Here is a 12514-nt window from a genome sequence, read left to right as displayed (position 1 = left end):
GTAAGCTAATTTGAGGAGCTTCGGCCAAAAGTCTGTCAACTCGCTCTAAGCCTCCACATCTGAAACCCACCGGGGGTCCGAGAAACCGTCGTGGCTCCCGGCCCGTCCCACTCTGCCCAGGCCTCGGTTTAAAACGAGAGTGAGAGAAAGATGAGAGCCGGACCAATCAATAAATACGCAGAACACATGCACATTCACCAGGGACACCCGTCCAAACAGATGAGAGCGGTGGGAGGGGAGGGATTTGTACGGCGGACAAAGTGGTGATCAGTGTACATGTTACAATTATAAAAATAAAAAGCCTCCTAAATCATGAGATGAAAGTGGAGTGCAAATGTGATGATTAAAAAGGGGGCAGGAGTGCAAATGGCAATACCCACAAATACACTAGAAACGCAGCTATAAATGCCAGCTGGCTTTTCTGGCTCGCTGCAGATGGAAACTACCGAGAACCACTCGCATGATGTTCTATTAACTTCAGGCCACCACAGAAATACAGCCAAACTTCACTATTTACTGTGTAAATCTGCAGCTAGGGGACACTCAACCTAGTTTCTCTGACTGTTTTAACTTTTACTAAGGGAGAGGTCTATCACAATCGGTCCATCTTGTAATAAAAGTGGGAGTCCCTGTGTTGTGTCTCAACATGCAATATAAATAGAGCTGCACGCAGAATCATAGATACAAAGTAAACAAACACCAAGACTGGGTGAAGCAGGATCTCCCGCTACATCAGCAAACCGAAGCGCATTTTAAGTACTGAACCCACAGAGGGTTTAGATGTTACTGATGACCTTTTGATGCTCAGCTCTGCAATGTGTCACATCACTCCTCACTGTGTGTGATGCACTAATGCAGTAGTCCCCCCTAGATCACAGTCCACTTATATTTACTGTCCCCTCAGCACACAAGGTAACTTAAGGAAACATCAGAGGTAACCCCGACCAAAAATATACGGCGCCCTGCAAAAGTATACACACCCCTTGAACTTTGAGATTTGTCCCATTAAAAACAGAAACTCTGATGTGTTTCGCTGGGATTTTATGGGTTAGACCAACACAAAGCTCTGCATAATTGAGAAGAAGGATGTTGCCTCACTGCCTGAATGTTATAAAGGAATATGTAGCTAGAAAGTGCAGCATGCATTAGTATTCAGTTGTCTTTATTCAGACACCCCTAAATAAAATCCATTGTCACCAAGTGGTTTCAGAAATGTGCTAATTTGGAGAGTCTGTCTGTATTTAAGTATTAAATTATCTGTTCTGGGACTTCAAAAGTTTGTTTGAGAACATGGGCAAATAAACAGCATCACTGAAACCAAGGAACATACCAGACCAGTCAAGGATAAAGTTAAGTTTTAAGTGGAGTTATGTTGTAAAACAATGTTTTTATTGCCAACTTCTGAACATCTTAGGGAGCTGTGTTCGATCCACCTCAACAAACTTTAGATATTCAAGTTGGGTAGCAATGCAATAATAAAATAAAATAAAATAGAAATGTGTCTAATTGATAAGTAAGGTTCCTCTAAAGTGTAAACTACGTGAGGCTGAATTCATAAACACGGCATGCTTTCCAGATTTTTAGTTCTGAACATTTCTGAAACCCTCCCATTTAATAGTTATGTGTTAATGTAATGGTAATGTGACAAAATCAGAAAAAGTTACCAATAGTTATGCAAATCTCTGTAAAAGTGACCAAATTTATTTTATGGTAAAACTAAGACTTAGAAAGAGGTGAGATCTACTTCTTAACAAAGACATACTTTTTAATTTTTTTAATCACACTGCTATTCACTCAATCTAGGTTTTGACCTTACTAAAGCATCAACTCTTAGAGATTACTGACAGTTTTAGATAAGGGCTCCCTGCAAGACTGTCTAAACTAAATACAACTCAAAACTGTTTAAGACAACTCCTGTGGGAGGAGGCCATATTTTCATTCAAAGGAAAGTGGAAAAATAGCCCACTTATCGTCAAAGACTGTTGATGCAACCAAGATGAAGCAAAGCAGGCAGGAGGGTAAATGTAATTAATCCGTCCACCTCTAGCTGGTGACAGACAGCGGCTGTAAGTGTGCAGGCAGAGAAACTCCCACCTGCACCGGCGAATCAAACACACAATTTTAACAATGTAGCTCTGTCAGATGAACATCAAGCATGACTGGAGGCACAAATGGACTGACAAAATAACAAACACGCACAGCGAGTTGGTGTCCTGCCCTCCGTCAGACAGCACAATGAGTGTGTAAGGGGATCTTAATGAAGGAGTCCCCCGAGGCAAAGCCTGATGCCTCCGTTGAGGACTTGTACCGTTAGAGCTCATTAAATGAACATGAGTACCATCACTGACATGATGGGAGTGTGTATGTGTGTGTGGTGTTCAGTTACAATGCCACCTTTAGCCGTTTGTGTCATGCAGAACACATGCTGCTTTGGATAAATTTATTGGATGTGCACCCCTGTCAGCCCTTAAATGAGGAACGTGAACATTTCCTAATCCATCTATTGGCATTTCATCCCTGGAAAGGTCACAGATTTGAAAAATAAAGACACTGAAAACATGACCTGGGATCTGGCTGAATGGAAGGGGAGAAATTTTCACATTTAAAACAGAGAAAAGCCAAAGGTGAGGAGGACACAGAAAAGTTTCTCAAGGAAAATAATACCAAGTATGAGGTAAGATAGGCCACACATAAAAGTTCAGAAACCAAAAGAATATTTGTTTTAAAAATTGGTGAAAATGTGGACTATGGCTTAACACTGCCATCTTGTGGATGAAAATCATAGTGCTTCCACAGCAAGGTCATTCAATTCACCTATCTAAACTTTATTTTATTGATCCCGAGAAGAGGCAAGAGAGGGAGGAAGTCAGGAGAGATGGTCTAGCTAAGGAAAGGGATGATAGATCAAAATCCATGCAACTCATTTTTCATTTGGAGCTGCATGATTTTAGAAAAACAATATTTCTGCATTTCACAATGATAATTTCAACAATGAACCCACATTTTCACTGGTGCCCTCTAACCTTTTCATCACCACAGAGTTGCCTCCATTTTCCATGTCTATTCTAATCTTCTGCAGTTTGTATAAGTTGAGAGCATAAAAAACAGTCAAAGTCCTTCTTTGTGGCCAAATGTTATTGGAAAGCAGAGTTACACTCCATGCCACCTGAAAATGTATTGCCTATCACCATATTATATATTTTTTTGATATTATAGATATTGAAATTGGTGATGATGATTTGCTGTCCGATATGTTCTGCAGCTCCAATTCAAATTCCTATGAATATTGTAATTGTAGAAGATTTGAAGGACTTGAATATTAATTATAATAATTAACATTTATTTGCAGAGAAGAAGCTCAGTTTACCTCTCTTCCCTTGTGGGTGACCAGAGCAGCAAGTGGTTTAGCATAGAAGCGGCTGTAGCTGAATCCAAGACAGCCGTACATGCTGTTAGCAGTCAGCTTCAAGGCCTTCTGACGGATGTCGTACTGAGGGGAAAGAAACAGAAAACAGCTTAGAAACTCACAACTATCTAGTATTTCAATCATTAAGAAAAACTTACATTTTTTACATTTGTTCTCAGCAAGAATTTATGCTGCAGTGTTCAAGTTTCACCTAGTTAATGTATTTATGTTTTATTATGATACAACCACAAGCTTTAATGTATATTAAAGGGGATTGTTATATTAAATAATGTCAATACAAAGTACAAGGACTTATGCATGTGAGAAACATCATTATAGAAGGACAAACCTGCATGTAGAGATCTGGATTGATGTCTTGTTGTTTCATGAGCTGCTTAACATGTTTACGCCGTTCAACCAGTTTTCTGATTTCCTTGGGCAGGATTCCCATTTCCAGGTTGGAATCTGGAATCTCAGGAATCTCCTCTGGCTCATCATCCTGTTACGAAGTGTGTACAAAGGTTGGGACTTAGTAATCTGCCTGACGAAGTACATCAGTTGTAATTCATCTGAACGCGAGTGAATTTCACTCACATCAGTCTTTTTGTGGGAGTTCTGTGCCTGCCTCTGTACAGTGGTGAAGCAAATGTTGAACTCTTGGATGATTGAAGGGTACAAGCTGTTGAAGTCGAGCAGCAGCACAAACTTATCATAGAAACCTGAGTGGACAAATGAGATGGGGTCAGAAAACAGACTCAATTCAGAGCTAATCAACATTTTTAGGAAACACTTACCGACTTTCGGATCCAGCACCAGACCTCCTGCGTAGGCTGCCTTCTTCTTCCTCTTACCCTTTCCTGTATCTACATCGTCCTCTCCCTCAACCTGGATCAATGCAATCAAAAAGGAAAAAACTTGCTTAAAAAATGTAATTTAAAAGAAAAAGTACATTTTTGTGCAGTTCTATGAGCACTTACAGTGTCCAGATGGGCCTTTTTAAAGCTCGGTTTGTCAGGGACAATAAAGTTTTTGTCGTGGAAGGCATGAAGCAGCAGGAACTCGTTCCTCTCAGAGCGACCACCCATTAGTGTGCGAGACTGCAGAGAGGCCGCAGAGAGAAACTCAGAGTTAGAAGCACAAGAGATTAGAATTAGGACAAAGTAAACCGTACAAAGCCAGACAATAGCTGGATATGTTTTTAGGCAAGACACGTGTCTAAAATATTAACTTTATATCTTTATTTCTCATGTCCAAAATCACTCAAACTGTGACTGCCTTCCTCAATCTATTAAATGTACTGACTCTGCAGATCATTTGGGTGAGCCTTCAGGTCAAACTTTTATTTAGAACGATGATTTAAAAAGGTGATTAAAATGCTAACGATCACGATTAACACCAAAGAGACGGACAGAAATTCATAGTTTAGGAAAACAAAAGGAACAGTGAGTTTTGAAGAGGTATAAGGTTGAATTGTTGATTGTTACCAGGACATTGCCGGCGATGCTGGTGATCTGCAGGGCGAGGGGCAGCACATTAAGCTCACACATGATCTGGAGGATCAGCTTTGCATCATTCCATGTTAACTCCAGCAGGTATAGCAGGTGAGGAGAGTCGCTGAGGCAAAAAGAGGCACATTTTACAATAAACAGCTTCATTTCCCTCACTCCTTTCTAATATGGTAGTAGCTCGCTTTGGGTTAGCCATGAGCTTTGAAATTCACCTGTAGAGATTTCTGATGCTTTCCTGAGGAACTGTGACCCGCTCCACCTTCAGTACCTGAGCTGCGAGCTCCGTCAGATGATAACTTTTACAACGAATCAGCTCTTTGGCCGAGATCTCCACGTCACACACCAGACGGCCACACGTTGCACTCTTCTCAGCAAATGCTCCACGGCCCTGAAAAACCAGGAATACAATATAGCAGAGAAAACACAAAATGGAAGATTTATTTATTTACAAACCTACTACAGTACAGAAACATATTTCTGCTTCTGATTCTGTTTTCTTACCCCCAATTTGGGCATATTTGCCCTCCTGAGGCGTCCAATCTTAGACCAGTGGGGGACCTTGCACACATTGATCCTCTGCAGGAGAACTTCCAGATCAAAGCCGAAAATATCATGACCCTGCAGGTAAAAGCAGGTGATGATTCAAAGGGTCGCTGAATACTGGTTTCCCTAAACTCTGTTGTTTAGCTGAACAATAGAAACTTCCAGGTCGCAGTGACGTATAATTAGGCAGAAAAACAATATTTCTGAAAAAATCTATTAGCTGTCAAATTTGTGACTCACACTAGTGACGCGCCAACCAGAGATGTTTGTAGACCATAAGTCTGACCCGCCAACAGATTTTATCCAGTTTTGTTAAAATTCAAAAATTATTTTTTAGCAGAAAGAAAACGTTCCTTCTGCTAAGCTACTAGAGCTAAAAGAAATCCAGTCAAATTCTGAATTTTATTGCTGAACAGATACAGTATGTCTGAATAACTACAAAAAAAAATTTGAAAATATCTTCCTTACTTCTTTACGAGAATAAAATCTACCTGACACTGAAAAGGCTAACCGAGTCTTCTTTCTCATCAAAGTGTCTCGTAAGTATGGTGCATTCACTGATCAGGAAAAACAGATCGTACTTTCAGTTCCCAACCACATGGACCAGCTTAAATGCCTCCATTTCAAATTAATGTGGATTTTTAGTATTTGCTTGTACGACTGTCTGTTGCTCACCACCAACACATCAGGGTCAATTTTGTGCATCTTGGCCAGGAAGCAGCCGAGCAAGGTCCGCTCTGAAGTTGCCATCTCCACCTTCACTTTCTAAAAAAAGATTGAGGTCAGTTGGTCTATTATTAATTTTATACAGCAAAATGTATTCTTAGTAAAACATCTGGGCTTCCGATCATTATTAGGGGACATCATTTGTACTGCTGCAACTGAGAAATGAGCTTTATATTTAAATGTTAGTGTGTCTTAAAGAACAAGAGGAGGGTAAAAAAAATGTCTTAAATATAAGTAGCAGCTTCAAGTGATGATTCAAATTATGGCTAAACAATATAAGAAAATCTTTCAAAGGTATTTATATTGGTAAGTATTGCCCATTAACTATTTTTAAAAATGAAAGCAGTGCTGCTAAAGCTAGGGTCTGTCCTTGTATGGTCACTTACCTTCTTCTTGACAGCATCTTTGAAGTCGTAAGGAAAAATGCAGTCAGATGGTTTACTGATCACTGAGGAGAAACATTGTTGCAATCAGTTTGTTTTAAATCTCATCCAAGTTTTTATTGCATTTCATTACAAATTTGTCAACTTCATTCATTACAGGTGACTGTGGCTCAATGAGGAAAGTATTGCAATCCAAAATCTTGTGGGATCACAACAGCCTTTGGCAAGGCACTTAAACCCAAGTAGCCTAATGACCTGACTATCCATTTATGAATGTGTGTTTGTGAGTGTGGCTATGTGAGTGATTGGAGTGGTCGCTTTGACTACAAAAATACTATTTAAATTTACTGCTTCTACCAAGTGAATAACAACAAAATACCAACAGCAGAAAATGTTCAACACTTACCACAGAAATGAGTTTGATAGGGAGGCTGAGGAGGAGCTTTATCCATATGGAAGCTGTAGTGGATGAGCGCAACAAGAGACACGATCTGCAGAAAAATTTATGTTGCATTAAGTGAAAAATGTGATCAACCCCGTTAATCTACTGCATATATTCCTTTTTTCTAAAAAATATATACAGCATATAGAAGTGTTTCCTACAGCAGAGTATAAAGGCAATTCTAGGTAAAAGAAAAAATATATTTGGCCACAGAGAAGAAAGCTTCCACCCAAATATTTAGATATTTCTTGAGAATTTCACATATTTACCAAAAAATAAAAAAATAAAAAATTTAAAGACATACATTTAAAATATGAAACTACAATACTATCGAACAAATTGTAAATTTGTATGAAAGCCACTTAATGTGATTATAAAGTCAAACATGTCAAATGTAAATTCATAATGATACATGGTGAATTTAAAATGCATTTCTGGCTATTTTCAAAGTATAAGTGGTACATCTGGGCTCTGGTGTCAGAACAACTCCCACATATCACAAAACAAAATGTCAGATTTTGTTCTAGCAAACTTCTGACTTTACAACGGCAGAGATTTTCCCAGATTTGAAATATGTCTTTAATCATAAAATCATATCCCAAAAACATACAACTTATTCAAGTTTTATCTTGTAAAAACTTTATCTTCCGCTGCCACATTTTTTTCTCCTCCATTTATCTACAATTGTTCTAGTAGTACTTCATTGTAGTTTTCAAACTCAATTTACCAAAAAAAAAAAAGGTTTCACTTTTACATAAATGTTTTCCAAGCGCTAAATCAGGTATTCCAACCTCATTGTGATGCGTCTTGGGGTTCTGAACCGTCTTGAGGCTTATGGACATTATGGTTATGGGTGGAGGCTGCAGATCTTTAATCACAGAAACCAAGTCACTTCTCACAGCGAGAGCCTCCACCTTACACCAGCTGACCGGTTGGTTCATCAGCTCTAACAAAGACAAGGTGGAGAAGTTAGAGCTGCAGAAAAAATTGTTTAGATACATGGATCACAGAAGTAAGTGATATTAATGGCATCATTCTTACGTGGTGCCTTGATGTCCAACCAGCAGGGGCCTTTTATCTTCCTACTGAGAAGGAAGTGCTCCAGGCTGGAGGTGTTTGTTCCAAAAACATGGGAAAATGTCGTCCCTTTAAGGTCAGATGGCAAAGCAGGAAAGTCTGCCTGTAAAAGTAAACTTATCCTAATAAACCAGCATCAACCTGAGATGAATTTTAGGACATTTTGCTCATGTGTGTCTGCTTACAGAATATCTCACTTCCAAGTAGTCGCACTGACTGGGCACGTCAGGAATTTCAAAAGCATAGCTCTTCTCCACTTTCTGCAAAGACAGAAGCAAAAAACAGGCATGGGTGCCAGTTTTCTAAAAAAAAAAAAAAATCAAGCTGTAACTGATACCAACCTTAGATTTAAACTTCATAATCTTGAACTTCTCCGAAAGCTCATTGAACTCCTGGTAAACGTCCATCATCCCCACTGGTTGGTCCGACACGGCTCCGGTTTTCGGATTTGTTTTCTGTTTTTTTTGCAATACAAACAGTTCAGATATAAGCAGTTTTCATCAGGAATAAGTCAATTGCAGTTTTCACTGAGTGTGTGACACTTACAAATTCCCGAGGAAGAAGGTACATTGTTCTGTCAATGTTCTTCACAGTAACGCAGCAGCTGACATGAGACTGCGCCGACTCGATCCACACTTTCCCGAACAGATACACCACGCCTGGGTTGCAATTTAATATCAAGTTATAAAATCTCAACAATGCTTCTTTTAAGAAAAAACAAACCGCCAAAAGAACAAAACATTTTGTTTATTTTGATAAAAAATGCCTAAATATCACACCTGGTTGGTTGTATGGGTCTTCAAAAGCATCCAACCAATAGAATCGGAAGACCTGTTCCCCATCTGGGCCTTCCACCAGAGGGAGCTTGCTGGAGTCGACCTGCACCTCCACTGGAGCTTCACTGACTCCACCTGCTGCCTCCTGTCCCCAAGAGCTTCCAACTCTGTTGGGCCTAAAAACAAGAAAAAATATAAATATCTTCTAAATACATACTTTTCACATGTTCTTTCTAATACAGATTCTAGATATGCATCTTGTTGAGATTTGTTTGTCAGATTAAACGATAATAAAGGTTCATTTATTGAAAAAAACCTTTAAACGGGTATTATGCACTTTTTATTAAGTCCACATTTCTGTTTTTTTTCTCATTGATCTGCTGTATTCAGACCTTAAATGTTATATTTTATTTGCTGGAAAAATCATCAGAATTAACCAAAACAAAAGCTGGAAAACATCAGTTTGTGTGTAATTCATCTATATATGGTTCTTCTCTTAGTCAATTTAGTTATTAAAATAATTTATTAAATGGGACTTTATGTGTCAGAAATATCTCAAGTACAATACACAGAGAATCTATTGTATGATTTTAGAGCAAGTCAATTTTTAGCTCGATTGGTTTTGATCGATGACCAGGCAGTTGAAAAAAGAAAAAATAATAATCTGATCTTTACATTTTACCCAGGTGTAAAGATTAACCAGCCACTGATGAACCAGAACTGACCTGGGAATTTACTTGATCCTTAGGGAAAAACATCTAACTTCTAAGCTACAAACTCACAGCAGAACTGGATCCTGACGTTCAGCTTTGTGCTCCACTTTAACTTCAGTCGCTGTCAACCCTCCTTCGGGTTCAAGTTTGGCTTCATCTTTAGCTACAGCCTTCTCCTCCTCATGCTCAACCTCCATTGGCTCATCAAAATCGACCCCCTCAAAAGCCAGACTGTTGTCCTCTGTAACAGACAGCAACATCAAGATTGGTTTTGTCTTATTGCGAAGGAGCTCAAGAGTATAAAAACTCCTGACATTCCATCTAACCTCTCTCTTCGTTTGGCTCCTCCAGCTCTGCTTCATGTTTTTCTGGAAGAACCTCGGTAGTTGTGGGTGGAGGACGGGCTGACGGCTGAGGAGAGGGGTCCAGAGGCGGAGGTCGGATCACCTTGGCTTTTAACCCCGAAGATGAGGGCTTCTCCTGCTACATCAGGGTGTTTGCATAATTATTCAACTGTGATGTTTGCGCTGACAGATTCTTGCAAAACCTCCACATAAAAAGCAATAAAACTACATGTAGGTCAGGATATGATGGCTTCACCTTTGGCACATGAGGTTTGATGGAGAAGAGGTTCAAGCTTGATCCCACTGGCTTCTTTTTCTTCAGGGTAACCAAAGGTGGAGGAGTGAGAGCTGAAGATTTCTGGAACCGCAGATGAATGAGATATTAGAGAGGTTAAAGGCAGCAGGAACTATTTGTTATTCCAGTCAGTGGGAGAATGTTTGGCTTAATTTTCCACTCATACAAACCTCATTGTGTAGATCTTGTAAAATATCCCCTAACAAGTCATCTTTGGACAGATCTACATCTTTCTGTAAAAGAAAAAAATGACAAAACATGAGAAAAATGTAAGAACATCATCTAATGTCTGACAAACCATCTACAGCATATGTGGCAAAAACATTAAGCATCCAGTGAGTTTAGAGAATATCTTGTCAAAGGTTCTCATAAATACCGACCTCTGCAGGCCTCTTAACATTGCTGTTCATGAAGAGACTCTTAATAGTGTTAGGCTTCGCTACAGAAGATTTCTTCAGAGTTTTCTTTGACTCTCCCCCTTTTGCGCCCCCTTTTCCTGTAAGCACAAACTAAATACTTAAGCACACAATGTCTGTATTTTTCAATTCTTCCAAAGGATTTTCAGCTTGTTACCTTTGCTTTCTACGACATCATCGTCTAAATCATCGTCGAAGATCTCTCGCCCGTCTTCAACATATCCTGTGCCGTCTGAAAGAAGGAAGGCGTTACTTGGGATAAAGAACCCTCCATCAGCCTGTGTTCTGCAGCGGTTTCTCAAAACCAGATCTCACCATCGTCAATAATCCAGTCGTCCTCCTGCCTCTCTCGCACCATTTTCGAGTACTGCTGCTCATCCACCTCTTCGTACACGCTGGTGATCTCCTCCACCTGCAAAAGGCAAACACCAGCTAAACACAGACTGAAGAGAAACACAGCAGAAATCCATCTTATGTTCACTTCAATTGAGCTTTACGAATTAATACCTAGAAAACCAAATGGGTTTTTTAAAGTTTCTTGAATGGATAGGCACTATGATGGAAAGTTGAGTGGAAGAAAAACAGCATAGCAAAAAAAAAAAAAAAGTACACGTAACATTGAAAGCCGCAGGCTTGAGTGGATTATGAAGGAAAGCCTGTTAAAGAGTTTGGGGGACAATTCACAAAATGTGGACTGCAGCAGGAGTCAGATCTTTAGAAACCACCACACAGACCTGGGACCAGCAAGCTGATCTCAGGCCTTGAGGAGAGTCTTTTGAGTAATGTCAGGAGATAAAATGAGAGAACCCGGACCAAACAATGCAGCTTAACTAAAGGCCACATGTACCTGTAACAAACCAAGACCAAGTTCTTACCTACACATAATAAATACCAAAATCAGCAGTAACAAAACACTTCAAATAAATCACTCTGTATTAAGAACACTGACTAGGAGTAATTGTTGCTTACTGCAAGATGTTACTGTAGAAAAGCAAAACAGTAAAAAAATAAAATAAAAAAAACAGTCTCAACCTGCCACTGGTTTTATGAATTACATAAAGAATCTACAAAAGCAAAACAGAAACATATTGTCTTCATCACCTCATATTTGATCTTTTCCCCCTTTTTGGCCTTCTTGAGCTGCTCCAGGGCAGACTTCCTGCCCACCTTCTCCCGCTTCTCTCGTCTGGAGCGAGATTTGGCCAGACCACAGGCATCGCCCTTCTCATCTGAGGAAAGTTACACAATGTTTTATATATATATATATGTATATATATACAAAATCCTCCAATTCTTCTACATTTACACTCAATTAGAAATAAAATTCTGATGTGGGTAATATTAGAGGTGAGTTTCAACAGCAAAACTGTCAAAAAAAATTAAAGAATTAACTTTTTTTAATTACCGGTAAACTAAAAAAAAAAATTGCTTGACCACTCTCGAATTAAGGCCAAGAGAGCCAATTATACCAAAAACAGTAATATTAATATTTACTAAATAGCCTTGTAACACTTACATGTAGCAACAATTGCTACTTTAAGGTGACCTTTCTGATTGCCATTGTGTGAAAGCACAGCTGTATGTTTCACACCAGAGGAATGTTTTCTTTTCAACCTTAGAAGTTTTTATGACACACTTTTTTAATAACTCGCTAACCAGTCAGGTGAATTTGATTAGCAGCGAATGGATGGACACATTGAGATAATTCTTTTGGAAGTAAAGTTGTAGTAAGGCTGAAACGAACAATGACGCTGAGTCAGTGTCCTTATGTGGGCCAATATTACCTTCTGAAGTATCCTAATTGTTTCTTTTCCTCTTTTTATCAAGAACAAATGCCAGATTCACGTGACAAACCTAATTTGCATCTATCTAATCCCGTCGTAAA

General features: G+C 39.2%; 1 protein-coding gene across 2 annotated transcripts in view; it reads right to left on the bottom strand.

Moving 5' to 3' along the window:
* pola1 (DNA polymerase alpha 1, catalytic subunit) overlaps positions 1-12514 on the bottom strand; it is a 56052-nt gene that overhangs the window by 43274 nt on the left and 264 nt on the right. Inside the window, exons 2-26 of one of the 2 annotated variants that reach the window (XM_005809868.2) lie at positions 11731-11858; positions 10945-11041; positions 10787-10861; positions 10594-10709; positions 10384-10446; positions 10175-10276; positions 9901-10057; positions 9644-9815; positions 8865-9037; positions 8632-8744; positions 8427-8540; positions 8271-8345; positions 8050-8188; positions 7800-7954; positions 6973-7057; positions 6570-6631; positions 6133-6222; positions 5416-5532; positions 5127-5302; positions 4891-5020; positions 4384-4503; positions 4201-4291; positions 4001-4125; positions 3756-3905; positions 3368-3490 (exon numbers count right to left, since the gene is read on the bottom strand). In XM_005809868.2, coding sequence (XP_005809925.1) covers positions 3368-3490; positions 3756-3905; positions 4001-4125; positions 4201-4291; positions 4384-4503; positions 4891-5020; positions 5127-5302; positions 5416-5532; positions 6133-6222; positions 6570-6631; positions 6973-7057; positions 7800-7954; positions 8050-8188; positions 8271-8345; positions 8427-8540; positions 8632-8744; positions 8865-9037; positions 9644-9815; positions 9901-10057; positions 10175-10276; positions 10384-10446; positions 10594-10709; positions 10787-10861; positions 10945-11041; positions 11731-11858 — 2948 coding nt within the window. The remainder of the gene's footprint in view (positions 1-3367; positions 3491-3755; positions 3906-4000; positions 4126-4200; positions 4292-4383; positions 4504-4890; positions 5021-5126; positions 5303-5415; positions 5533-6132; positions 6223-6569; positions 6632-6972; positions 7058-7799; positions 7955-8049; positions 8189-8270; positions 8346-8426; positions 8541-8631; positions 8745-8864; positions 9038-9643; positions 9816-9900; positions 10058-10174; positions 10277-10383; positions 10447-10593; positions 10710-10786; positions 10862-10944; positions 11042-11730; positions 11859-12514) is intronic. The other variant, XM_023326614.1, reaches the window with a different exon arrangement.

Source organism: Xiphophorus maculatus, chromosome 21 (genome assembly GCF_002775205.1).
Source record: "Xiphophorus maculatus strain JP 163 A chromosome 21, X_maculatus-5.0-male, whole genome shotgun sequence".
Classification (NCBI taxonomy): domain Eukaryota; kingdom Metazoa; phylum Chordata; class Actinopteri; order Cyprinodontiformes; family Poeciliidae; genus Xiphophorus; species Xiphophorus maculatus.
This window is presented reverse-complemented; position numbering and strand designations above follow the sequence as displayed.